The sequence below is a fragment of the Salvelinus sp. IW2-2015 genome, linkage group LG8 (genome assembly GCF_002910315.2).
Source record: "Salvelinus sp. IW2-2015 linkage group LG8, ASM291031v2, whole genome shotgun sequence".
NCBI classification, from domain to species: domain Eukaryota; kingdom Metazoa; phylum Chordata; class Actinopteri; order Salmoniformes; family Salmonidae; genus Salvelinus; species Salvelinus sp. IW2-2015.
In genome coordinates, this window is record NC_036848.1 from 47,922,830 (window position 1) to 47,950,336 (window position 27,507).

A 27,507-nucleotide genomic window follows, 5' to 3' on the forward strand; every position below is an offset into this window, starting at 1 on the left:
TAGACTAGACCCTGGTTTTATGGACACACGTTCGATAGTTTTCCTGTGCAGTGCTATATGTGTATACTTTATACGGAAATGTGTTATTCCTTATTTGACATTGAAACATGTTTTCCTGGTTCAAATGTCACTTAAATAAGAACAAATATGAATCATTGTTAAGTTATAGACAATTATTTTTCATATAATAAATTATACCGTTTATTGACGCTTTTCTACTATTACGTGGAGGACTTTTATTTGGAAAATTTACTGACCCGGAAGTTCTTTTTTATTGTTGCTGGGACGTTAGCTTACTAGCTAGCTGAATAACGTCCGGCTTTACCACTCAATCAGATGATAGAATAGCTTCCCTCCCCTTCCTACATTGCATGAAACTGTTTATCAGTCACTTGCACCAACTGTCATTCAGATAAAGAAACGGCAAGCTAACTAGTCAGTGTACCTGCGCTACAGTAACTAGCCAGTTTATTTTCTCGTGTTAGCTAACTATTCCATGACATATTGGTTATCCAGCTAACTAGCTTTATTTTTTCCTAAAGCAATGGCTGCAGACCTGCAAGGGAAATACACCAAATTGGCCCTGGAGTATTCAAAGGTAAGCAGTTATTTGTTGCTCTATCGTTAGCCACAGTTCTTGGCTATTTAATCCGATTGCTGATTCATTCTAACTAACGTGCAAGGTACACTATATGATCAAAAGTATGTGGACACCTGCTCGTCGAACATCTCATTTCAAAATCATGGGCATTAATATGGAGTTGGGCCCCCCATCGCTGCTATAACAGCCTCCACTCTTCTGGGAAGGCTTTCCACTAGATATTGGAGCATTGCTGCGGGACTTGCTTCCATTCAGCCACGAGCATTAGTGAGGTCGGCACTGATGTTGGGCGATTAGGCCTGGTTTGCAGTCGGTGTATCAATTCATCCCAAAGGTGTTCGATGGGGTTGATGTCAGCGCTCTGTGCAGGCCAGTCAAGTTCTTCCACACTGATCTAAAAAAATAATTCTGTATGGACCTCGCTTTGTGTACGGGGGCATTGTCATGCTGAAACAAGAAAGGGCCTTCCCCAAGCTGTTGCCACAAAAGTTGGAAGCACAGAATCATCTAGAATGTCATTGTATGCTGTAGCATTAAGATTTCCCTTCACTGGAACTAAGGGGCCTAGCCCGAACCATTATTCCTCTTCCACCAACCTATAAAAGGTGCTGTCCAAAGTATCTAGTTACTTAGCTCGATCTGTTTCCAATCAAGTTCCTTTTCAGGGTGTCACTACTCACTAGTGTGTCACCCTCCTGGGTGTATTGTCAAGTATAGAGAGAGCAGGCCATCAATAGGTTGATTGGTGTTTGTGATAATCGAAGACAATATTTGGTGTCTTTACTGCACTGTTTACTATGAACGTGAACTGTGTACAGCAAAGGATGTTGCTAACTGCTGTAAATCAATCAAATCAATCTCATAGTGAACAGTATTTTGGATGGTATCTTCACTCTATGATTTAGCTTAGGTCACTGCCTGATATGTCAGCTGACACTCACAATGTGTCTTAGTCTTTAATGACAAAGGGAGGAGGGTAGGCCAGAACAGAAGCCACCCTTCTCTAAACAATACAATGTTACATAGCCTGAGTAAAACATGGGCAGCCATGTTCTTCAAACCCCCTGTCATACGTTAGGTAGAAAATGGATTGGTATCCATGTCAATAGTACCCCTTTTTAGGCATTATTAAAATAAATGTCAGTTAGACTGACTAGCTTTGGTTAATATAAGAACCATCCTCCTGACCCGCACTGTGTCAGTTGACAGGCAGTGAATGCATGGTGTTTCCTGTCTGACTGTTGTAAAACCACAGCCCCCTGCTGGCCAATATCCTGTTATTTCTATTTTCCATTAAATCTGGGGTGTAGTTTCCCAATAAGTAGCAACATTCACCCAACCTTCAGAAATGTTAGTGCAGTCATGCATTGCAGTGGAGTTATCCATATTTGATGATTTAACAATATGTCTCACACAAAATAAATCCATAAAATAGCTATGTTGCTTTGCTTAGAAGCCAAAGGCCGAGGCAATACTGTACATTTGTGTGTGTCTGCAGTAGACCTACAGCTCAGTGTCTATACTCCCCATGTCTCCATAGCTCCGGGCACAGAACCAGGTCTTGAAGAAAGGCGTGGTAGATGAGCAGGCCAGCTCCACCTCTCTTAAGGTACAGAACCATTCAGAGCCCTCTGGAATAGGGTTTCAAAATTCCAATCCTGGTTGGAGGAAATAATCAGGAAGGGAATCCTCCAACCAGGAATTCTGAAAAACCTGGGAATTTTGGGTGATTTACTTTAAAATCACTGAGCGTCTTCTCCTCCACCCCGACACTACAGGATCAGGTGAAGCAGCGAGAACAGAGCCTGAGGAAGGTGGAGCAGGAGATGGACAGTCTCACCTTCAGGAACCAGCAGCTGGCTAAGAGAGTAGAGCTGCTGCAAGAGGAACTGGCTGCCAGTGAGGCCAAGGGCAAGAAGAGCAAGGTAGAGACAGACAGTGGTCCTCTGTAGCTCAGTTGGTAAAGCATGGCTCTTGCAACGACCGGATTGTGGGTACGATTTCCGGGACCGCCCCTGCGTAAAATGTATGCACGCATGACTATAGCTTTGGATAAAGGCAACTGCTAAAATGGCAGTATATTAGACAGGGAGGAGGGTGCACCCCACAATCAGACATGTCATAGTTCGACAGGCTTACCTTGCTCTCCTTCTACCTTTGATCATGTTTGAGGAGATCAGTTAAAGTAAGGCAAAGTGCAGAATCACTCATCTCGATCACATAATGAGTATTAATTTGGGATGCAAGGTGATTTGTCGATCAGTGATTTGGTGCAGTCGATCTCAGACACTTTCTCTTCACCAGAACAAAGGGGACTCCCCCTCCCAACAGGGCTTGCAGCAGACCCAGAGTGTGTTTGATGAGGACCTGCAGAAGAAGATCCAGGAGAACGAGAGGCTTCACATCCAGGTATGTCTGTCTCTGAGACATGGAAGTGTATACAATGCATTTGGAAAGTATTCAGACCCCTTCCCTTTCTCCACATTTTGTTACATTACAGCCTTATTCTACAATGGGTTCAAAAAAAGAAAAAAAGAATCCTCATCAATCTACACACAATACCCCATAATGACAAAGCAAATACAGTTTTTTATTTACCTAAGTATTGAGACCCTTTGCTATGAGACTTGAAATTGAGGTCAGGTGCATCCTGTTTCCATTGATCATCCTTGAGATTTCTACATCTTGATTGGAGTCCACCTGTGGTAAATTCAGTTGATAGGACATGATTTGGAAGGCACACAGGTGTCAATATAAGGTCCCACAGTTGACTGCATTTCAGAGCAAAAACCAAGCCATGAGGTCAAAGGAATTGTCCGTAGAGCTCTGAGACAGGATTGTGTCGAGGCACAGATCTGGGGAAGGGTACCAAAAAATGTCTGCAGCATTGAAGGTCCCCAAGAATATAGTGACCTCCATCATTCTTAAATGGGAGAAGTTTGGAACAACCGAGACTCTTCCTAGAGATGACCGCCCGGCCGAAGTGAGCAATTGCGGGACAAGGGCATTGTTCAGGGAGGTGACCACGAACCCGATGGTCACTCTGACAGAGCTCTAAAGTTCCTCTTTGGAGATGGGAGAACCTTCCAGAAGGACAACCATCTCTGCAGCACTCCATTAATCAGGCCTTTATGGTAGAGTGGCCAGATGGAAGCCACTTCTCAGTAAAAGGCACATGACAGCCCACTTGGAGTTTGCCCAAAAGCACTGAAAGGACTCTCAGACCATGAGAAACAAGATTCTCTGCTCTGATGAAACCAAGATTGAACTCTTTGGCCTGAATGCCAAGCATCACATCTGGAAGAAACCTGGCACCATCCCTACAGTGAAATGTGGTGGCAGCATCATGCTGTGGGGATGTTTTTCAGCGGCAAGGACTGGGAGAACCCGATCAAACATCTAAGAAACCTGAAAATAGCTGTGTAGCGACACACCCCATCCAAACTGACAAGCGCTTGAGAGGATCTGCAGAGAAGAATGGGAGAAACTCCCCAAATACAGGTGTGCCAAGCTTGTAGCATCATACCCAAGATTTGAGGCTGTAATCGCTGCCAAAGGTGCTTCAACAAAGTACTGAGTAAAAGGTCTGACTACTTATATTCATATTTTATTAAATTTTATGTGCATTTGCTAAAATGTCTAAACATGTTTTTACTTTGTCATTATGGGGTATTGTGTGTAGATATTTTTTGCCCCTCATCAATCTAATCCATTTCAGAAAAAGGCTGTAATGAAACAAAATGTGGAAAAAGTCAAGCGGTCTGAATACTTTCCGAATGGACTGTATACAGTTGAAGTCGGAACTTTACATACACTTAGGTTGGAGCCATTAAAACTAGTTTTTCAACCACTCCACACATTTCGTGTTAACAAACTATAGTTTTGGCAAACTCCTTTGTGCATGACACAAGTAATTTTTCCAACAATTGTTTACAGACAGATTGTTTCACTTATAATTCACTGTATCACAATTCCAGTGGGTCAGAAACTTACATACACTAAGTTGACTGTACCTTTTAAACAGCTTAGAAAATTTCTGAAAATTATGTCATGGCTTTAGAAGCTTCTGATAGGCTAATTGACATAATTTGAGTCAATTAGAGGTGTACCTGTGGATGTATTTCAAGGCCAACCTTCAAACTCAGTGCCTTTGTGCTTGACATCATGTGAAAATCAAAAGAAATCAGCCTCAGAAAAGACCTCAGAAATAAAATTGTAGACCTCCACAAGTGTGGTTCATCCTTGGGAGCAATTTCCAAACGCCTGAAGGTACCACGTTCATCTGTACAAACAATAGTACGCAAGTATAAACACCATGGGACTACGCAGCCGTCATACCGCTCAGGAAGGAGACGCATTCTGTATCCTAGAGATGAACATACTTTTGTTCGAAAAGTGCAAATCAATTCCAGAACAACAGCAAAGGACCTTGTGAAGATGCTGGAGGAAACGGGTGCAAAAGTATCTATATCCACAGTAAAACGAGTCCTATATCGACATAACCTGAAAGGCCGCTCAGCAAGGAAGAAGCCACTGCTCTAAAACCGCCATTAAAAAAGCCAGACTACGGTTTGCAACTGCACATGGGGACAAAGATCATACTTTTTGGAGGAATGTACTCTGGTCTGATGAAACAAACATAGAACTGTTTGGCCATAATGACCATTGTTGTGTTTGGAGGAAAAAGGGGGAGGCTTGCAAGTCGAAGAACACCATCCCAACTGTGAAGCACGGGGGTGGCAGCATCATGTTGTGGGGGGGCTTTTCTGCAGCAGGGACTGGTGCACTTCACAAAATAGATGGTATCATGAGGAAAGACAATTATTTGTATATATTGAAGCAACATCTCAAGACATCAGTTAGGAAGTTAAAACTTGGTCGCAAATGGTTCTTCCAAATGGACAATGACCCCAAGCATACTTCCAAAGTTGTGGCAAAATGGCTTAAGGACAACAAAGTTAAGGTATTGGAGTGGCTATCACAAAGCCCTGACCTCAATCCTATAGAACATTTGTGGGCAGAACCGAAAAAGCTTGTGCGAGCAAGGAGGCCTGACCAGTTGTCAGGAGGAATGGGCCAAAATTCACCCAACTTATTGTGGGAAGCTTGCGGAAGGCTACCCAAAACGTTTGACCCAAGTTAAACAATTTCAAGGCAATGCTACCAAATACTAATTGAGTGTATGTAAACTTCTGACCCACTGGGAATGTGATGAAAGAAATAAAAGCTGAAATAAATCATTCTCTCTGCTATTATTCTGACATTTCACATTCTTAAAATAAAGTGGTGATCCTAACTGACCTAAAACAGGGAATTTTTACTATGATTAAATGTCAAGAATTGTGAAAAACTGAGTTTAAATGTATTTGGCTAAGGTGTATGTAAACTTCCGACTTCAACTGTATGTATGGGCAAGTGTTTACCAAGGGACTACTGGCTTGAATATGTGTACTACATAATGTATTTGATCAGTTGTTTTTGTGTGCTGGTCTGTTCTAGAATGTGTGTCTGAGAATGATATTTTTAGAATTCTTGTAAGGTGATGCCCAAAGAAATGTTTAATCCTCGGTTGGACAATAAAGTTATGTTCTATTCTAAGTTCTATGAGGCTGATGAGCAGCACAGGCAGCAGGAGTCTCAGCTGAAGGGCCTGTTGGAGGAGCTGGAGAGAGACCATGAACAGCACCAGGCCATAGTGGACGGACTCACCTCCAAATACATGGACACTATTGAGAGACTACAGAGTGACAAGGCCAGACTAGAGGTGAGCGGGAGGGCAGGTGGAGAGAGAAGTGGATGTCTCACCATCAAATACATGGACACCATTGAAAGACGTTAGTGACCAGGTCTGAGTAGAGGTGAGATGGCGAGAGAGATGGCTGGAAGGAGGATGAGGGCAAGTAGGAAGCGACTGAACAAAGGCAAAACTCAATCTTTTGTTATTGGTAAACGATAGAATAGTAATACATGATGCTATTTGCTGTGTCCTCCTACAGGTGAAATCCCAGACTCTGGAGAGGGAAGCTAAAGAGTGCAGAGCTCGGACAGAGGAATGGTAAATATCTTGTTCTAATCTACACATGTGCCAGTTAGATACACACATGCTATATACACTGAGTGTACAAAACATTAGGATCACCTTCCTGGTCTTTGTGGTTAAAGCTGTGTTTGAAATTCACTGCTGGACTGAGTGACCTTACAATTATCTGTATGCGTGGGGTACAGAGAGGTAGTCATTCAAAAATCATGTTAACATAATTATTGCACACAGTGAGACCATGTAACTTATGTGATTTGTTGAGCACATTTTTACTCCTGAATGTATTTTAGGCTTGCCGTAACAAAGGGGTTGAATACTTATTGACTCAAGACATTTCAGATTTTTGTTTTTGATTAATTTGTGAACATTTCCACTTTGACATTATGGGGTATTGTGTGTAGGCCAGTGACAATCAAAATGTAAACCATTTTAAATTCAGGCTGTAACGCAACAAAATGTGGAAACGTCAAGGGTGTGAATACCTTCTGAAGGCCCTGTAGATAATCTTTGATTAACATCAGCCTACTACCTAGTGAGTTACACTGAGTGTTAAAAAACATTAGCAAAATCTTCCTAATATTGAGTTGCATGGCTTTTTGCCCTCAGAACAGCCTCAATCCGTCGGGGCATGGACTCTACAAGATGTCCAAAGCATTCCACAGGGATGCTGGCCCATGTTGACTCAAATGCTTCCCACAGTTTAAGTTGGCTGCATGTCCTTTGGGTGGTGTACCATTCTTGATACACACAGGAAACTGTTGAGCGTGAAAAACCCGTTGCAATTCTTGACACACTTTAACCGGAGCACCTGGCACCTACTATCATCCCAGCCAGCCAAACCCTCCCCTAACCCGGACAAAGCTGGGCCAAATGTGCGCCGCCTCATGGGTCTCTCGGTCGGGGCCGGCTGCGACACAGCCCGGGGTCAAACACAGATCTGTAGTGACGCTTCTAGCACTGCGATGCAGTGCCTTAGACTGCTGCGCCACTCGGGAGGCCCCATCTACACAGATTTGAAGTGGATTTAACAGGTGACATCAATAAGGGATCATAGGCTGACCAGGTGCCTCCAAGTGAAATCTATGTCATGGAAAGAGCAAATGATTCTAATGTTTTGTTCATAGATGGAGAATGATTGTATGTATCTGGTAGAGGACTTGTGGTTAACATGAAGGAATAATGAGAGTTGTAATAATGCGGATAGGGAAGTATTTATTATGGTCACTGAGTGGTCATTCACCATCTCCTGATTCCTCTCACATCATCCCTTCCTCTCACCATCATCCCTTCCTCTCACCATCATCCCTCTCTCTCCAGTCAGCAGCAGTTGAGGAAGTGTCAGTCAGAGCTCAGCAGACAGGTGAAAAAGAGCAGCATTGTCATCCAGGAGAAAGTGCCCTTCAATGACACCAGTGAGTACTAGTTCACTATGCAACATTTCACTGACCCAGATCATGTTTATTAGGAAGAAAACTGAAAGAGTGAGGGACTACCTGGATTTGTCCAATATGAAACTGCACATTATACATTTTCTGTTGCAGTGTGTGCTCTAATGAACACAACCTTGTAGACACATCACTGATGATGGTTTATCTATGAGCATGTCTTCCCATTCTAAGACATGACACCCACACATATATATGTATGCAGTACTATCTACTAGAGGTCGACCGATTTTATGATTTTTCAACGCCGATACCGATTATTGGAGGACCGAAAAATGCCAATACCGATTAATCGGCCTATTTATTTATTATATATATTTTTTAAATGTAAAAATGTATTTCTAATAATGACAATTACAACAATACTGAATAAACACTTATTTTAACTTAATATAATACATCAATAATATAAATTTAGCCTCAAATAATAATGAAACATGTTTAAATAATGCAGAAACAAAGTGTTGGAGAAGAAAGTAAAAGTGCAATATGTGCCATGTAAGAAAGCTAACGTTTAAGTTCCTTGCTCAGAACATGAGAACATATGAAAGCTGGTGGTTCCTTTTAACATGAGTCTTCAATATTCCCAGGTAATAAGTTTTAGGTTGTAGTTATTATAGGACTATTTCTCTCTATACGATTTGTATTTCATATACCTTTGACTATTGGATGTTCTCATAGGCACTTCAGTATTGCCAGTGTAACAGTACAGCTTCCGTCCCTCTCCTCGCTCCTACCTGGGCTCGAACCAGGAACACATTGACAACAGCCACCCTCGAAGCAGCGTTACCCATGCAGAGCAAGGGGAACAACCACTCCAAGTCTCAGAGCGAGTGACGTTTGAAACGCTATTAGCACGCACCCCGCTAACTAGCTAGCCATTTCACATCGGTTACACCAGCCTAATCTCGGGAGTTGATAGGCTTGAAGTCATAAACAGCTCAATGCTTGAAGAATTCGAAGAGCTGCTGGCAAACGCAGGAAAGTGCTGTTTGAATGAATGCTTACAAGCCTGCTGCTGCCTACCACCGCTCAGTCAGACTGCTCTATCAAATCATAGACTTAATTATAACATAATAACACACAGAAATACGAGCCTTTGGTCATTAATATGGTCGAATCCGGAAACTATAATTTTGAAAACAAAACGTTTATTCTTTCAGTGAAATACGGAACCATTCCGTATTTTATCTAACGGGTGGCATCCCTAAGTCTAAATATTGCTGTTACATTGCACAACCTTCAATGTTATGTCATAATTATGTACAATTCTGGCAAATTAATTACGGCCTTTGTTAGGAATAAATGGACTTCACACAGTTCGCAATGAGCCAGGCGGCCCAAACTGCTGCATATACCCTGACTGCTTGCACGGAACGCAAGAGAAGTGACACAATTTCCCTAGTTATAAGAAATTAATGTTAGCAGGCAATATTAACTAAATATGCAGGTTTAAAAATATACACTTGTGCATTGTTTTTAAAGAAAGGCATTGATGTTTATGGTTAGGTACATTGGTCTAACTACAGTGCTTTTTTCGCAAATGCGCTTGTTAAATCATCACCCGTTTGTCGAAGTAGGCTTGATTCGATGAGAAATGAACAGGCACCGCATCGATTATATGCAACGCAGGACACGCTAGATAAACTAGTAATATCATCAACCATGTGTAGTTAACTAGTGATTATGTTAAGATTGATTATTTTTTATAAGATAAGTTTAATGCTAGCTAGCAACTTACCTTGGCTTCTTGCTGCCCTCGCGTAACAGGTAGTCAGCCTGCCACGCAGGATCCTCGTGGAGTGCAATGTAAGGCAGGTGGTTAGTGTTGGACTAGTAACCGGAAGGTTGCAAAAACAAATCCCCGAGCTGACAAGGTAAAAATCTGTCGTTCTGCCCCTGAACAAGGGAGTTAACCCACCGTTCCTAGGCCATTATTGAAAATAAGAATGTGTTCTTAACTGACTTGCCTAGTTAAATAAAGGCGTAAAAAAAAAAAAAAGATTGTCCAAAAATACAGATTACCGATTGTTATGAAAACTTGAAATCGATCCTAATTAATCGTCCATTCCGATTAATCGGTCGACCTCTACTAAGGAACATAATTCAATATATCTCACTGACGCTGTAAGAGGAGGAAAAGTGAAGCACTGTGTAATGTGTGTCATGCCATGCCACTAGAGCCCTGTTTTCCTCCTCAGATGGTTTTCATGCTATATGAAGGACAGAGCTAAGACATGCCATCATTCGGCGCTTTAAAGGCATAGTGTGAGATTTTGGCAATTAAGCACCCAGAGTCAGATGAACTCATGGATACCATTTGTATGTCTCTGCGTGCAGTTTGAAGGTAGTTTGGCGAGCGGTTGCTCGCAACCTCTCCTTTAAATTTCCCTCCCTTTTTCTCCAGAATTCAGTGACTACAACAGTCTCAACGTTCCACCACACAACAGAAGACACCAGGTGAGAGGAAGTCCTATAGGAGGCATCATCAACTAGATTCAATTTTTTTCTTGAGTGGATGGTCGGGCCAGAACATAATTACAAATCATTTGTAGACTGCAAATTGATCGTAAGAAGCCGAAACTGATATATTGTAAAAAATAAATATAATATTAATTTTAAACCTTGCTTACAAGGTTTGACATTAACACCCGCCAAATGTGGGTTGAACTATGAATCCTACAATATATATCCCACAACGCGCAACGAGCATCGACAATGCCTGGCTGGGGAGCTGTGAGCAGTGTGATTTAAGTGCTGAAGATACATTTTTAGAAGCACTGCGCACAGGCATACAAGTTGGTCTAACTTACTAAAGTCAACTAGTGAGACTTTGTCCTTGTGTTTCTTGACTATTCACATTGTTTTGTTTACAAGCTAGGTTGTTTTTCAATGTTGGAGTTTGCTTCAACTTCTAGCGAAGACATTCTCTAGCTCACACAGGCACACTGTCACTAAGCAGTTGAAAAAATGTTTCATCTGTGATATTTTGTTTTAAAATATTCGGGTCACAAAAATTTTTCTAATATTGAGCAATATACCACATCACTTCTTAATAGTAATCCAGTTATTGTTTTAGAAACATTACAAGCATGCTCATCCATAGTGGTTAGAGCGTTGGGCCAGTAACCGAAAGGTTGCTGGATCGAATCCCCGAGCTGACAAGGTAAAAATGTTGTTTTGCTCTGAGCGAGGCAATTAACCCACTGTTCCCTAGGCGCCGAAGACGTGGATGTCGATTATGGCAGCCCCCCCCGCACCTCTCTGATTCAGAGGGGTTGGGTTAAGTGCTGAAGACATATTTCAGTTGAAGGCATTCAGTTGTACAACTGACTAGGTATCCCCCTTACCCCGTATTCAGACCCCTTGACTTTTTCCACATTAAGTTACAGCCTTATACTAAAATTGATTGAATTGTTTTCCCCCTCATCAATCTACACACAATACCCCATGATGACGAAGCATAAACAGTAAAATCATATTTTTTTGCAAATTTGTAAAAAATGAAATTACATTTACGTAAATATTCAGACCCTTTACTCAGTACTTTGTTGAAGCACCTTTGGCAGCGATTACAGCCTCGAGTCTTCTTGGGTATGATGTTACAAGGTAGATTTTCCCATTCTTTTCTGCAGATCCTCTCAAGCTCCGTCAGGTTGGATGGGCATATTTTCAGGTCTCCAGAGATGTTCGATCAGGTTCAAGTCTGGGCTCTGGCTGGGCCTTTCAAGGACATTCAGACACTTGTCCCAAAGCCATTCCTGCGTTGTCTTGGCTGTGTGCTTAGGGTCATTGTACTGTTGGAAGGTGAACCTTCACCCCAGTCTTAGGTCCTGAGCACTCTGGACCAGGTTTTCGTCAAGTATCTCTCTGTACTTTGTTTCGTTCATCTTCGTCTCGATCCTGACTAGTCTCCCAGTCCCTGCCACAGAAAATATCCCCACATGATGCTGCCACCATGCTTCACCGTAGGGATGGTGCCAGGTTTCCTCCAGACGTGATGCTTGGCATTCAGGCCAAAGAGTTCAATCTTGGTTTCATCAGACCAGAGAATCTTCTTTCTCATAGTCTGAGAGTCTCTAGGTGCCTTTTGGTAAACTCCAAGCGGGCTGTCATGTGCCTTTTTACTGAGGAGTGGCTTCCATCTGGCCACTCTACCATAAAGGGCTAATTGGTGGAGTGCTGCAGAGGTGGTTGTCCTTCTGGAAGGTTCTCCCATCTCCACAGAGGAACTTTAGAGCTCTGAATACTTTCCGAAGGCACTGTATATACACAGTATGTTTATTTTGTTTTTTTATTTGTAAAAAGAATGTGCCTGCCACAGTGGCTGGTGGACCAAAAGGTTAATTTCAGGCCCAGACCACATATCTCTATTGTGTGTAGGAATACTTTGGAACTGATTTTCCCAAATTAAAATCACTTGGAACTGATTTGCTGGTGTTTTTACAGTCTTGTGTCCCAAAATGTTTTTGCTAAGAGAACTTGGGGAGCCAAATAAAATCACGGGCCACTAGTTGGGGAACCCTGAACTATAGCATGATACTGTATTATTGTTTGTTTCTTTCCTCATATTTTATAGAACAGTTAGGGCTCCATCATACGTTGTCATTGTAGATATGTGGTCCAGAGTTTTGGTACTAATTTCTCCTTTTCCTGTCCTCCAGTTGAAGGCCCGAGACGTGGCTGGTCAGGCCTTAGGCTTCGTCCGGGACATAGTGGCTGCTCTGTTAAACTTCCACTCCTACACAGAGCAGAGGGTACACATCTACCCTCTAGACTCCTCTATCGAACCCATCTCACCACTCAACCAGAAGGTCAGGAAATACAGGGATACACACCCACACACAGTCTATGCCCTGACATCCTGTTTTAGTCATTTAGCAGATGCTCTTATCCATACGTGTCAAACTCATTCCAGAGGGCCGAGTGTCTGTGGGTTTTCGCTCCTCCCTTGTACTTGATTAATGAATTAAAGGTCACTAATTAGTCCTATATACTAGGCGGTGTCAGAGAAAGGCCCCAAAAAATTGTCAGACTCCAGTCAACCAAGTCAGACTATTCTCTCTGCTACCGCATGGCAAGCGGTACCAGAGCGCCATGTCTAGGTCCAAAGGGTTCCTTAACAGCTTCTACCCCCCAAGCCTTGAGCAATTGATCAATTGCCTCGCTATTGTTATTTTGTGTTACTTTTTATTACATTTTACTTTAGTTTATTTAGTATATATTTTCTTAACTCTTTCTTGAACTGCATTGTTGGTTAAGGGCTTGTAAGTAAGCATTTCATGGTAAGGTGTTGTATTCGGCACATGTGACAAATACGATTGGGTAATTAGTAAGGCACTCGCCTCATCGGGTTGTCTAGGGCTTAATTGAAAGCAAAACCAAAAACCTGCAGACACTCAGCCCTCCGTGGAATGAGTTTGACACCCCTGCTTTTATCCATAGTGACATACAATAAGTGATTTTGGCTGAAGTAGGTAAGATGAACTGTCCTCTGCAATCTTCTCCCCAGTTCTCCCAGTATCTACATGAGAATGCAGCCTATGTGCGCCCCCTGGAGGAAGGACTAGTGCAACTACACCAGAGCATCACAGAGAACACAGTAACAGTGCTGGAGACTGTGGGGAAACTCAAGGACTTTGCCGATCACTTCACTTCCTACACCCACTTTCTGCAGAAGATTCTACCATACCAGCTCAAAAGGTCAGTACTCATTACATTAGGTGTGTGTACTATATGCATGCGTGTGTGTTCCTCCCTATCCCCTTCTTCTTCTCCTCCCCAACCTGGAGGAAGAGTACGGCCCCTCTCTGTACCTGAGCCCTCACCTCTAAGAGTGTGTGTTTCTCTATGGCTGCGTTTACACAGGCAGCCCAATTCTGATATTTTTTTTCTACTAACTGGTCTTTTGACCAATCACATCAGATAATTGGTCAAAAGAAAATATCAGAATTGGGCTGCCTGTGTAACTGCAGCCGATGTGTCTCACCCTCTCCTCCTCTCTTCTCCTCACCAGTCTGGAGGAAGAGTGCGGGACTCCTCTGTGTACCTCCTCTCTCACCTCGAAGAACCAGGAGCTGCAGAGTGACATGAAGAGAATAACTTCTTTGTTCGACAAACTACACAGCTACATCAGCCTACTGGCCTTACCTAGTGAGTTAACATAAAGAGGAGAAGTGAGAGGGCTGACTCTGCGCCAAAATCAGTCCGCGCAAGAATAAAGCATGAAGCAGACCAAGTGGGATTTTTTTTGTATGGAGGGTGTTAGGGTTGGGTGGATTTCCATACCTTTATACCGTTCCTGTACCATACCGGGGTATACAGTATTACCAGCAGTGCACATAAGGGGCGCTATTTTTTTCAGAGTGTAAAAAATATATATCATGCTAACAAAGTACTAGCGAATTCCTAGATTGGATGCTAACTAAATGCTAACAAGCACAAGCGAACATAAACTAAATGCAAGTACAGACAACCCAACTCATAAAGTTATACAAATGTCTCAAAAGGCTACTCACACTTTATCCAGGAGGGGATCGATCGTTTGCTGTAACCAAGAAGCTTGAACTTGCACACTAACCACCTATGGCTAGCAAGTTATCAAACCAAATGCATAGCTGGAGCCCTGAGCTGGAGAAAATGTATTTGGCATTTAGATATTTAACTTATGTTTATAAGATATTTAGTAGGGAATTTCAAGTGGAACTTGATCACCACTTGTGCTGCTCAACAGTGGACATCGTATCACAAAACGTAAGTTTGAAACATCACTTTGCTCCATGTGATCTTTGAAAACAAACATATCATGTGACTGGCTCAATAGAATTTTATGAATGAAAAAGAAACAAAAATATTTGGGGGATGGTTTTGAATATCATAGTCGTTTTTTGAAAATACCCCGGTATACCACTCAAGCCTAGAAGTGTGTTGAATTTTGTTAATTTGTTAAGGAAGGCTTATTTGGTAGACTAGAAGTTGTTACGAATGTACAGTACTGATATAAGAGGATGCATGTGACATCCCAGCAACTTTGAGAAAAAATATTTTATATTGGGGTTGTGCATGTTCACATGCATATCTGCCCTCTCATTATCTAGAATGTTCCTGTCTGCTCCCTCCTGCCTTTGCCCTTTGCGGACATTTATTCTCATTGGTAGAGCAGACGGTCAAATATCTTGTCAATGTCGTGCCTTCAGAAAGTATTCATGCCCCTTGACTTATTCCACATTTTGTTGTTACAGCCTGAATTCAAAATGGATTAAATATATTTTCTTTCCTCACCCATCTACACACAATACACCATAATTACAGAGTATTCACCCCACAGAGTCAATACATGTTATAGTCTACTTATGGCAGTGATTACAACTGAGTCTTTCTGGGTAAGTCTCTTAAGAGCTTTGAACACCTGGATTGTCCAATATTTACCAATTTTATTATTTTCAAAATTCTTCAAGCTGTCTAATTTGGTTGTTGATCATTGCTAGACAACCATTTGCAAGTCTTGCCATAAATTTTCAAGCAATTTTAAGTCAAACCTGTAACTCAGGAACATTCACTGTCTTCTTGGTAAGCAACTCCAGTGTATATTTGGCCTTATGTTTTAGGTTATTGTCCTTCTGAAAGGTGAATTAATCTCCCAGTGTCTTGTTGGAAGCAGACTGAATCAGGTTTTCCTCTAGGATTTTACTCTTCAGTCCTTAATGATTACAAGCATACTCAATTACCCATATGATGCAGCCACCACAATGCTTACAAATATGGAGAGTGGTGTGTTCAGGACATAAAGTGAATTGCTTTGCCACATTTTTTGCAGTATTACTTTAGTGCCTTGTGGCAAACAGGGTTCATGTTTTTGGAATATTTTTACTCTGTACAGGCTTCCTTCTGTTCACTCTGTAATTTAGGTTAGTATTGTGGAGTAACTACAATGTTGATCCATCCTCAGTTCTCCTATCAAAGCCATTATATTCTGTAACTGTTTTAAATTCACCATTGGCCTCATGATGAAATCCCTGAGCGGTTTTCTTATTTTCCGGCAACTGAGTTAGGAAGGACACCTGTATCTTTTGTAGTGACTGGGTGTATTGATACACCATCCAAAGTGTAATTAATAACTTCACCATGCTCAAAGGGATATTACCCATCTACCAATAGGTGCCCTTCTTTGCAAGGCATTGGAAAACCTTCCTGGTCTGGTTGAATCTGTGTTTGAAATTCACTACTGGACTGTGGGACCTTACAATTATCTGTATGTGTGGGTTACAGAGGGGTAGTCATTTAAAAAATCATGTTAAACACTATTATTGCACACAGAGTGAGACCATGTGACTTGTTGAGCACTTTTTTTTTTTTTTATATAACAAAGGGGTTGAATACTAATTGACTCAAGACATTTCAGATTAAATTTTTTTATTAATTTGTGAACATTTCCTCTTTGACATTATGGGGTATTATTGTGTGTAAGCCAGTGACAATCAAAATGTAATCCATTTTAAATTCAGGCTGTAACGCAACAAAATGTTGAGAAAGTCAAGGGTTAGGAATACTTTCTGAAGGTGCTGTAGATAATCTTTGATTACCATCAGCCTACTGGCCTTACCTAGTGAGTTACACTGAGTGTAAAAGTTGCACCCCTTTTTGCCCTCAGAACAGCCTCAATTCGTCGAGGCATGGAATCTACAAGGTGTCGAAAGCATTCCACAGGGATGCTGGCCTATGTTGACCCCAATGCTTCCCACAGTTGTGTCAAGTTGGCTGGATATCCTTTGGGTGGTGGTCTGTTCTTGATACATACAAGAAACTGTTCATGACACACTGAAACCGGTGCACCTGGCACCTACTACCATACCCCGTTCAAAGGCACTTAAATCTTTCGTCTTCCCCATTCACCCTCTGAATGGCACACATCCACAATCCAAGTCTCAATTGTCTCAAGCCTTAAAAATCCTAATTTAACCTGTCTCCTCCCCTTCATCTACACTGATTTTGAAGTGGATTGAACAAGAGACATCAATAAGGGATCATAGCTTTCACCTGGTCAGTCTATGATATGGAAAGAGTAATGTTTTGTACACTCAGTGTATATCAGCCTACTGGCTTTACCTAGTGAGGAGAGAGAGGGACCGCTGTGCCACTCAGGAGTTCTATTTCTGAGGCATCACAGTGCTAGAGAAGTCACTAGATCCTGGGCTGTATCACAACCGGCCGTGATCAGGAGTCCCATAGGGTGGCACGCAATTGGCCCGGGGTTGTCCTGGTTAGGGGAGGGTTTGGCCGTCATTGTAACTAAGAATTTGTTCTTAACTGACTTGCCTAGTTTATTTGACTTATTTATTTTTTTACCCCTTTTTCTCCCCAATTTTGTGTTATCCAATTTGGTAGTTACAGTCCTGTCCCATTGCTGCAACTCCCTTACGGACTCGGGAGAGGTGAAGGTCGAGAGCCATGCTTCCTCCGAAACAACCCAGCCAAGCCTTACTGCTTCTTGACACGACGCCCGCTTAACCCGGAAGCCAGCCGCACCAATGTGTTGGAGGAAACACCGTACACTTGGCGTCAGTGTGCATTGTGCCCGGCCCGCCACAGGAGTCGCTGGTGCCCGATGGGACAGGAATATCCCTGCCGGCCAAACCCTCCCCTAACCCGGAGGACGCTGGGCCAATTGGGCCGGCTGCGACAGAGCCTGGAGTCGAACCAGGATCTCTAGTGGCACAGCTAGCACTGCACCATTCGGGAGACTGACTTGCCTAGTTAAATAAAAAATTTATAAATGTCAGCTTACTGGCCTTACTAGTGAGTAGTGTGGGACTTGAGGAAAATCATGTGTGCGATTGTTTTCCAGGTGTTCGACAGGACTCCATGCCCCAGAGCAGTTCCTCTGCTGTCTTCACCCAGCTAGCTGCCTGTCTACACAGCCTTCACGATGCGGTCAAAGGTGAAACCTTTTTTTACTAGAAAAGGTTATTTTGTCTGTTTTTATAGACTAGACTAATGTTCAAGCCACTCTGTCCTTCCTCTGTGTTCTGTAGAGATGTCTAAGCTTAACTGTTATAAAGCAATATACCTGCAGGCTTCAAATAAAATGGAACCAATAACAGTGTAAGCCCCCTGTTCCATCCTTTAACTGTTGGTCTCCTTCCTGTGTGTGTGGAGATTATTTTGTATGTATAAGCTAAGTCCCTCTGTCTCTACAGAGATGTCTACTCATTACAGCCAGAAGGCCAGTCTGGAACAGGAGTTGTCTACAATCACTCAGAAGCTCCGCACTACTAATGAGTGTCTGCTGGCTTCCCTGGGCTCCCTCACCAGCAGCACCGGCAAGGTAGGACCATTTACCGCTATAGAAACACTGGGTATGTATTAGTGATTGGGGGGGAAAAATAGATGCAGTTACATATCACAATATTATTTTGGGATGATATTCTATCAATTCGGCTGTCCATTTATAAAAAATAAAAAAAAATCATCCTATAGCTTCTCTTATTTCCATAACTGATCAAAATACATTTTATCTTGTCTCTGCAGCAGGTGTATAATGAGCAATATGTTTGGAACATCAAATCGCAATAAATATTGTATCGGCACATAAGTATGGTGATAATATCGTATCGTGAGTTCCCTGGCAGTTCCCTGGCAATTCCTGGCCCGATCTGTTACCACAACATTTGTGTATAAATGGAGACAACTGGCCCCAGCAAACAAGCACACTGACAGAGCCGCTGTTGTTTTGGTTGGCATTCTCACATTAGCACAGTTTCATAGGTTGGGTAACATGAAAAAATATTGATAGATTTGTCAGTAAAAAATAAGACACAAGTTTTTATATATTTTTTTTGTTCCCAGGAATAGTCAATGACATCAGACTTATTTCCATTGTGGTCCCTATTTTTTTGCTGTTTTCTTTACATATGATGAGTTTAAGCAATAGTAGCAACTGCCTTGGTATCTGGCTCATCGACCGTGAGGATTGGTCGTTTACAATACATGACCACTAATAAGAAGGGAGGGCTTAGTTGGGGCAGGAGGGATTTTTCACAGATCCGCACCATATCAGAGCATTACAGCTGTGTACCCCAGATAAAAGGGGTGGGGGATGGGGACTTTGAAACTGAGACGGTACAGTGAGTGGATACGTTTGTACTATACGTATGAGAGCCTTGCGGGAATTGAAACCACGACCGTACCAACTGATTGTATGTAGAGGAGGTAGATATGTTACTGTTATAACTGCAATAACCATACTGCTTATTTTTTTGGTATTATAGTTATAATAGTAAAGAGGCATGTTTTTAGTCTCTACTGTTGCCTGGCTGATGAATGCACCAGACACAGACCGACTGTTTGAGGTATGAGAGATGGACTGCTGTTCTATGTTGTGGAGGAACAGGGATGGAATGCTCTGGGCTGGCTGCAGAGTTCTGAAGGAAGGATGTTTACTATGAGCTGATCTGCCATGTTAAATAAAGGTAAAAAAATGTAAAATGAACTCGGTTAACAGTAGTGGGAGTGTAAAGCAACAAAAACAAGGAGGAGCAAGGCACTCGTCATATAATTAAAAGTTGTAGTGGGAGTGTGTATTAGAAATCTGTGTCTGTTTTCTGTCAATCCCTCCCACTGACCTACTTAAAGGAACAGTGACATAGTTGTGTAGGATAAGTGTGTATAGGAAAGTTTGACTTGGTGTTGTGGGTTTGTGTAAGTGTGTGTATAGTGAAGTGATCATGACAAAAGATTTTATAAACTCCTTTCACATTAGTTTATTTAATTGCACCTGTTTCACCCTCATATTGAAGCGTATATAATATTGATAGATTGAAAACGTATATTCAATGACATTGTTGCACCGTGATATTGAAATAGCGGTGTGGACTACAACATATAGGCCTAGAAGACCATGTATATGACTCACCAATACTGTTTATAAGAAGACATTATAAAAGCTTATACTTCCTTAAAACAAATGATAAAGAATTAGTGTCTATACCTGGATGGTAAGTCTTACCATAATATTCATTCTGTACTTTTTTTTTCTACAGATTGCGACGTTCTTCAGCAACAACCTGGATTTCTTCACGTCTTCGACAGGCTACAGTCCAAGAGGGGGGGCCGGGGCACTCAACCCCCTGCAGGCAGAGAGCATGCTGGGTAACAAGAAGAAGGCCTCTGACTACATGCATGCCATCAGAAAGGTCAGTAGCTTTGCTGGTCATGTCACCTTCACAGACCTGGGTTAAAATACTATTTAAACATCATTCAGCTGTGTTCAATTAAGCTTGCCTAGCAAAATAGAACCAATAAAATAGTCTTAAAAGTGTAAATCCTGCCCCATCTGGCACGCCAATCCAGGCTGCCTAAAGCAAACAGTGGAACATCCCCTTAAAAACGATGTTGTGGTTCAGTATAACAGTGTGTATTTGACTCCTGTCCTGTCTGTGTATCCAGCCCAGACCAGAGTCCGTTCCATACAGAGAGGCCCTGTTGCACCGCCGTGTTCTAACTAGCTCTACAGAGAGCAGAGAGGGACTCACACAACAGGTATTGTTTGTATTTCCACGCTTCTCTCTTCCCTTCTACCCTCCAGTCTGTCAGGACACACGTCTGACTCTTTATAATGCTCAAGGTAACCCATTTGGTTACTGACTAGGTAAGTGTGTTAGGGAAGTATAGTCCTCTTACCAACTCGCTGCTCTTCTTTCCACCTCTCCTCACTGTGTCCTCTCCTCTATCACCCCAGGTGGTGGCGAGCCAGGAGAAGATTGCTCGTCTGGAGCAGGAGAAGGAGCACTGGTTGCTGGAGGCCCAGCTGGGCAGGGTGAGGCTGGAGAAGGAGAGCCAACGCATCCATGACCTGGAGACACAGCTCTCCTCTGCCCTGGGAGGAGGAGGCAGCCCAGCCCACTCCCTGGGCCAGGCCCCGGGCAGCCCAGCTCTCACCAGCCTGGAGGACGGAGAGGTGGAGGAGAGAGGAGCAGGGAAGGAGGCAATGCTAAGCAACAGTCTGGTAGATGCATCTTCACTCTTGTTTTTTCTTTACGGTTGCAAGAATCCTCAAAGGGATTTCAGGAAAACTGGTAACTTTTGGAAACTTTCTGGAATTTTGCGACCTTATTTTTCTTCAAAAGTGATTGAATTGGTCTTCATCCTCATGCTTAACAATACTACTTTGCAGTTGTGTGAGACTGGCATGATGTGAGATTAAATCTAGGGACATCATTCCTCCCTTTGCAACCCTCCCCTTTCCCACGAAATGAGTCAGACACATTCTCGTGGGAGCAGCCGTAACATGCGTTTGAGTGTTTTGGCTTCAGTGAAGGCGGTTGTGTTATCAGTGTCTGGTTAAGTTCCAATTATCTCTCCTTTGGCCCAATGTGTGCACTTGTTCATTTCCCTTCACTGATTTGAAAGTAAATGATGGGTATAAGGAATATGCTGGAAACTCCCTCTAGCCTATGCCTCCACAAATTCAATGCTTTAAAAAAAATTAAAATTGATTTAATCTTTATTTAACTAGGCAAGTCAATTAAGAACAAATTCTTATTTACAATGACGGCCTAACCCAGACGACGCTGGGCCAATTGTGCACCGCACTATGGGACTCCCAATCATGGCCGGTTGTGATACAGCCTGGAATTGAACCAGGGTCTGTAGTGACGCCTCTATCACTGAGATGCAGTGCCTTAGACCGCTGCGCCACTCTGGAGCCCTAGTAATGAAGGAGAGTTCATTTCTCACTTCATGAGAAAATAAATATTATTGGGAGGCTTCCTTGTTTCATAATGCCTGTATTTTAATAGCATACTCAAGGTCCAGGATACACCCACTTAATCTGGTCCCAGATCTATTGGTGTTGTCCTATGGTAGTTGTCAAGACCGCACAAACAGATCTGGGACCAGGCTAGCACCATGCTAGTCACTAACTGGACACGGTTGTCATTAACAACCAGCTAAACTCTTCATTCACAGGCTTCTATAAATTTAATTCCTTGCAGGTCCAGTTTCAGATACCATTAGGGGCCTGTAGTGTTTTATTGGATTTCAGTGGGTTTTATTAGCCTGGGCCCAGATCTGTTTGCGCTGTATAGCCAAAAATGACCATAGCAGTTGGCAAGATGACAGAAACCGATCTGGGACCAGGCTTGGTTACATTTTTATAGCTTTCTCAATTCTCATAGGGAATGAGTATCTAACTGTGTTTGTGTTTTTCATCTCATCAGGTTGGCATGTTAACCACAACTCCTACCAACAAGGAAGTAAGTTTTGTCTTGTTCTTCTTGACCCAACTATTCCTAGTGTAATTACAACACAGGTATAAGAGCAATTTCATGAAAAGTTGTTGTCCTCTCTGTATGCTTACAGGTGGGAGACGAGGAGTCCAGAGAACAGCTGATTAAGACCCACTACATGGCCAGAGTAGGAGAGCTCACCACACAGCTACAGGTCTCTGACAGCAAGGCTGTTAACTTCCATGCTGAGGTGAGATACTGGATCTACTTCCCATTCATAAACACAGAACTATTATTTCCTATTGAATGTAAAAAGATGTGTAGCTCTTATTTTGTTGGTGGATACTGGGGAGAGATATATGGGGAACAAAGTCACATGTGCGCTCAATTTAGACGCTGCTATACAGAAGACTAACTTACTAGTTGTACAGTCACTCAACTATTTCCCCTCACGTCTTCCTTCCTCTAATACATACAGTGCATTCAGACCCCTTGACTTTAAGTTACAGCCTTATTCTAAAGTAAAATTTCCCCCTCAAATCTACACACAATACCTCATAATGACAAAGAAAAAACAAGTTTATATATATATATACACACACACAGTGGGGAGAACACTGATGATTTTGCAGGTTTTCCTACTTACAAAGCATGTAGAGGTCTGTAATTTTTATCATAGGTACACTTCAACTGTGAGAGGGAATCTAAAACAAAAATCCAGAAAATCACATTGTATGATTTTTAAGCAATTAATTTGCATTTTATTGCATGACATAAGTATTTGATACATCAGAAAAGCAGAACTTAATATTTGGTACAGAAACCTTTGTTTGCAATTACAGAGATCATACGTTAAAATCATACATTACACTGGTGTTCCCTGTTCCAGAACTACACTAGGATATATATATTTTAGTTGTCTAATCTAGAATTGTTACTCTTTTTAAAAATATATTTTTTATATACATGCATCTACATTGGCATGAAATAAGTTGTTATGCTATAGTTAGCCAAATCTAAAGATAGCCATGTGGCGTTAGTATGTAGTATTGACTTACTGCCACATGTCAACCCTCCGTGCGATGCATCACGGCAGTATGATTCCCCCTGACAGATGGGGAACTGGAAGTAGTGACTTAGAATCTCCCTCAAAGTCACACTTTACTGTAGCAGGGTCTGTTCAGTTCAAACCCAGACATCATGTAGGCCTATATTTAAATAGTTTTAATGAAGAGCATCCCATTTTGTGACTTCCCATTAGTTGAAGTGATCATCTGTGGATATGTTATATTTTGTAGGTTTGTTTATTCTCTATCTCCTGTGTTGTAACTTCCCACCCTCAGTGTCGAGCCCTGGCCAAGCGTCTGGCTATCGCAGAGAAGTCACGGGAGACTTTGACGGAGGAGGTCAAACTGGCCAATCAGAACATCACACGTCTCCAGGTAAACATCTGTTGTCTAACTGCCTGACTAAAAGAAACCAGCATATCCCAGATCCAATCAGCTTTATAATTTATTACATTGATATTTGTTGTTTATTATGTATTTGTTGTTTATTATGTATATTTGTTTATGTATTTGTTCTGACCTTTTTTTTGCTTTTTTAATTCGGATTTAGAAAGTAGGATTCCCATGTATTCAGTAAACATGGCAAATTAACTTTAACCTTGAACAAATATACAAATTTAAATGTTCAACTTCATGTTCATTTCCAGCACCACCTCAACATGTGAAAGTTGAGCGTTTCTATGTTTTGTAGTAAAAGAGAGAGGACGATAAAGTTGGTTATCATTTTCCTCTATTTTTTTATTACAAAACATATGTTGATGTTTGGGTGGTGCTGGAGATTTTGAATATTAAGTTGGACATTTTTTAAATATATATTTTTTTAAATAATTTAAACATATTGTCTACCTAGCCACAACATGTTCCTTGTCTTTCAGGATGAACTGGCCACGACCAAGAGGAGTTACAAGGAACAGCTCAGTATGATGAGTGACCACCTGTGCAGCATGAACGAGACTCTCAGCAAACAGAGAGAGGAGATCGACACACTCAAACTGGGCAGCAAAGTATAGAGTCCCCTCACACATTCCTCACTTCCTACATACTCTTTGTCGATTGCTACTATATTGATATGGTCTCTTGCAAAACAGATTTGATCTCGTTGAGACTAAAGTTAAGGTTCAGTAAAACACTTCACTCACTGGCCCACACAGCAAGAGAAGCAGACATAACCCAGTAACAAACTACTATCCATTCTGAGGGGAGCTGGGATGTGCCAGTGGGGGATAAGGAGGGAACAGCAGGGTCTGATAGGAAAAGCACCTGCTGGAGTCAGAGGCTGACATCTGAGAAATTCATTACTGTTTGGCTAGGCTGTTGAAGTCGAGGAAGAGGCCTTCTGTTAAAACCCACTTCTCTTAAAACACTTCAGAGATGAGGTGTGTGTATACGTTCTGAGGGTATGGATTTCATCAACCCAAGCTATTGTGTGTGAATGTCAGCACTTGGCAGCCACCACAAGCCTATTCAACCTGAATACAATCCAAGTGTAAAGAAATAAACCGATGACATGATTAGCTGTGAGTGAAACTCTAGAATGGAACTAACAATGTTTCAAAGTCAAGACGCATTCATGTGGTTTCTTTCATGAGTGATCACTGGTCACGTACTAACACCACAGTCTTATTCAAAAAATGCCATTCCGATCTCCAGTTTACAGTACCAAAACAGAAGTGTTGATACTAGGACTAGTGCTCCTGCTTTTGCGTTATCGCTTTAATGTTCATTCAAAAATGTATTGTGAGTCTTGGTTTACCATGTGTTATATGTAACTTAACCCCTCCTGCCTTTTCCAGGGAAACTCCAAACTCCTGAAGAAGAGTCGGTAGGAAAGTCTGTTGGGAAACCTGCTCCATTTTGGATCGGCAGAGCACCCTGGACTGAGCTTTACTATGGGACAACCCACCCACTACAGTCCTGTCAGCTTCCTAGCACCCCAAGATGGAGGACCCTGTTAACTTCTCCTCTATCAGAGGGTGGGCTATTGGGGGGGGGTGTCTCTGATACCACTCTGCTTAAGCAGTTTATCTAATGTGTATTTCTGATTGACACAGATAATGACTTGTGTAAAGTGCTTCCTAACGTGTGACGGAGAGGGCAGACTGACAACTGCTTGACCCTTTGACCTTTGGTTTGAGGGAAGTAGAGGAAAAATTAATAAGGAGAAGAAAAAAATATATCCTAGTGAGGTCATGGATGCTCACTAAAGTCAGGGAATGAAGACCACCAGGCCCTCATGGTTACTGTCTCTCTATCTCTGTGCAATGACAGAAATATGTATTACTCAAATTGCTATTAAGTGGGAAGAGGAGATCATACGAAAGAGTGAGAATGTGTTTGCGTGCCTGACTGACTGGGTTTTCATTATGTAAGAGAATGTCTGTCTAATACTGTGACTTGACTTTTGTGCCAGGCTTTGAGTGGGACAGAAAATAATTTAATCTTTCCATGTTTTATTAGATGGTTTTTAGTTTCAGTGAGAGAATTTGTGAGTTATGTTTACCACAGTCTTCTGTTTGAAAAAGGGCTGCCCCAGATGAAATCAAGGAATGAATGAGTGACCAATTAATTACACACACTAGCCTCTGACGCCCAGGCTTCGTGCTTAACCGAAAGCCTGAAACAGACAGACACGCACACACACATTCCCTTGACTAGATATCCCATCTATCCTCTAGAATGGATGGAAGAATCCATACACTCAAGTAGCATTGATGACCTTACTAGCCAGAGGGTGTAGATAGACAAGGGCTATGTCCCAATGGCAGACTAATTCCATATTTAGTGCACTGGCTTTGGTAAAAAAGTAGTGCACTATATAGGGAATAGTGTGCCATTTTGGAAGTAGTCCAGGGGTGTATTCCGTGAGGTGAAATGTAAAGAATGTAACGGTGCAGATAGAAATGCAGTGACATAGAATAGATCTGTCTCGATTCCCCAATCAGTTTTAACATGACAGAACTGTTCTATATGATATCTCTATCTGAACTAAATGTTATGTAATGTTGCGCCGTTCTGAACTAGGCCCAAGGTAGAGTTCAGAAAATGGTGACCGTTTGTCTGTGATGTTTCTGTAGTGTGGATGTGCACTGAGGAGAACTATGTTTGCGTCCCAAATGGCACACTATTCCCAAATAGTGTGTTACTTTTGACCAGAGCCCTATGGATCCTGGTCAAAAGTAATGCACTATATAGAGAATGTGGTGCCATTTGGGACATAGTATGTGTAGCACCACAGTCTCCAAACCCATGTTATGTATTGATGAAAAAGGGTTGTGAATATAATACTCCTTTTGAATCATTCAATGTACATGTATTGTGTACTTTTTAAAAAGTAATATACTAAAAAACAAAGGCATTCATTCTATGGTTTCAAATGTCTAATTTCCATGATGACCCAATGAAATGACTGGTTGATGATCAATGAAAAAGATAAGAAACATCAAGGTAATCAATCACTCACCTGCATTTATTTTTTGATTATTGGGTTTGAGGTATTTGGAAATATGTCTATTGAAAGGCAATACACACGCAGAAAGGTCCACTCTTGGAACTGTAGTGAGACGATCACTGTTTGTGTACGGCACTTTACAATTGTATTATTGGCATGTTGGCAAGCTAGTCAACCCCTTGTCTGGAAATGTGTAATGACATCTCTAAACTGTTTATAATTAACAGAAGGGTCGTGTTCATTGGGGTACACCGTAGCAAAACTTTTATCAACGGAAAATGAAAGTTCAGATAGTAAAATGCTGTTTCAGCCAGTTTTGAAACATTTTCTTCCATTTTGTACCTACTTAACACACTTCTGGACTCTTCTTGCTTGTGTGTTCTAGTGATATATATATTGTGGCAAATAAAACAATCTTATCCTGTGGACGGTTTAGACCGAAAATTGGTTTTGACGAGTTTGGATGCTTCTGACAGGTTTTGATTGGTTCTTACGTGTTAAGTTCAGCCACCAGGTTTACCAATAACGAGATCTCTATTATACCTGCCATTGGATCTTTTATATGATGAGAATTCAAGAGGTTTGCCAACATGCCCTATACTACTGAAACTTGTAAAACAATGTAATCTGACTGACCAACAGATTGCAGATATGAAATAAATAATAAAAAGCTCAATATTC

At 41.8% G+C, this 27,507-nt stretch overlaps 1 protein-coding gene across 1 annotated transcript; it reads left to right on the top strand.

Annotated features, from left to right (window-relative positions):
- The first annotated feature begins 273 nt into the window (after positions 1-273).
- On the top strand, positions 274-27,507 carry ppp1r21 (protein phosphatase 1, regulatory subunit 21). The gene is made up of 21 exons (XM_023993595.2): positions 274-598; positions 2,142-2,210; positions 2,380-2,526; positions 2,906-3,010; positions 6,201-6,365; positions 6,598-6,656; positions 7,959-8,053; positions 10,494-10,546; positions 12,751-12,900; positions 13,599-13,789; positions 14,103-14,239; positions 17,931-18,023; positions 18,283-18,410; positions 20,125-20,277; positions 20,531-20,623; positions 20,823-21,089; positions 22,303-22,338; positions 22,445-22,561; positions 23,655-23,753; positions 24,254-24,382; positions 25,172-27,507. Exons 1-21 carry the CDS (start codon positions 545-547, stop codon positions 25,202-25,204), a joined length of 2,373 nt encoding a protein of 790 aa, XP_023849363.1. The 5' UTR covers positions 274-544; the 3' UTR covers positions 25,205-27,507.

What these genes read in the sequence shown, in the direction of transcription:
- ppp1r21 (XM_023993595.2), top strand. Translation starts at nt 545, where the DNA reads ATGGCTGCAGACCTGCAAGGGAAATACACCAAATTGGCCCTGGAGTAT. An exon ending in TCTCACCACTCAACCAGAAG is followed by an intron (nt 12,901 to 13,598) that starts GTCAGGAAATAC and finishes TCTTCTCCCCAG; the next exon opens with TTCTCCCAGTATCTACATGA. An exon ending in TCACCAGCAGCACCGGCAAG is followed by an intron (nt 18,411 to 20,124) that starts GTAGGACCATTT and finishes TTTTTTCTACAG; the next exon opens with ATTGCGACGTTCTTCAGCAA.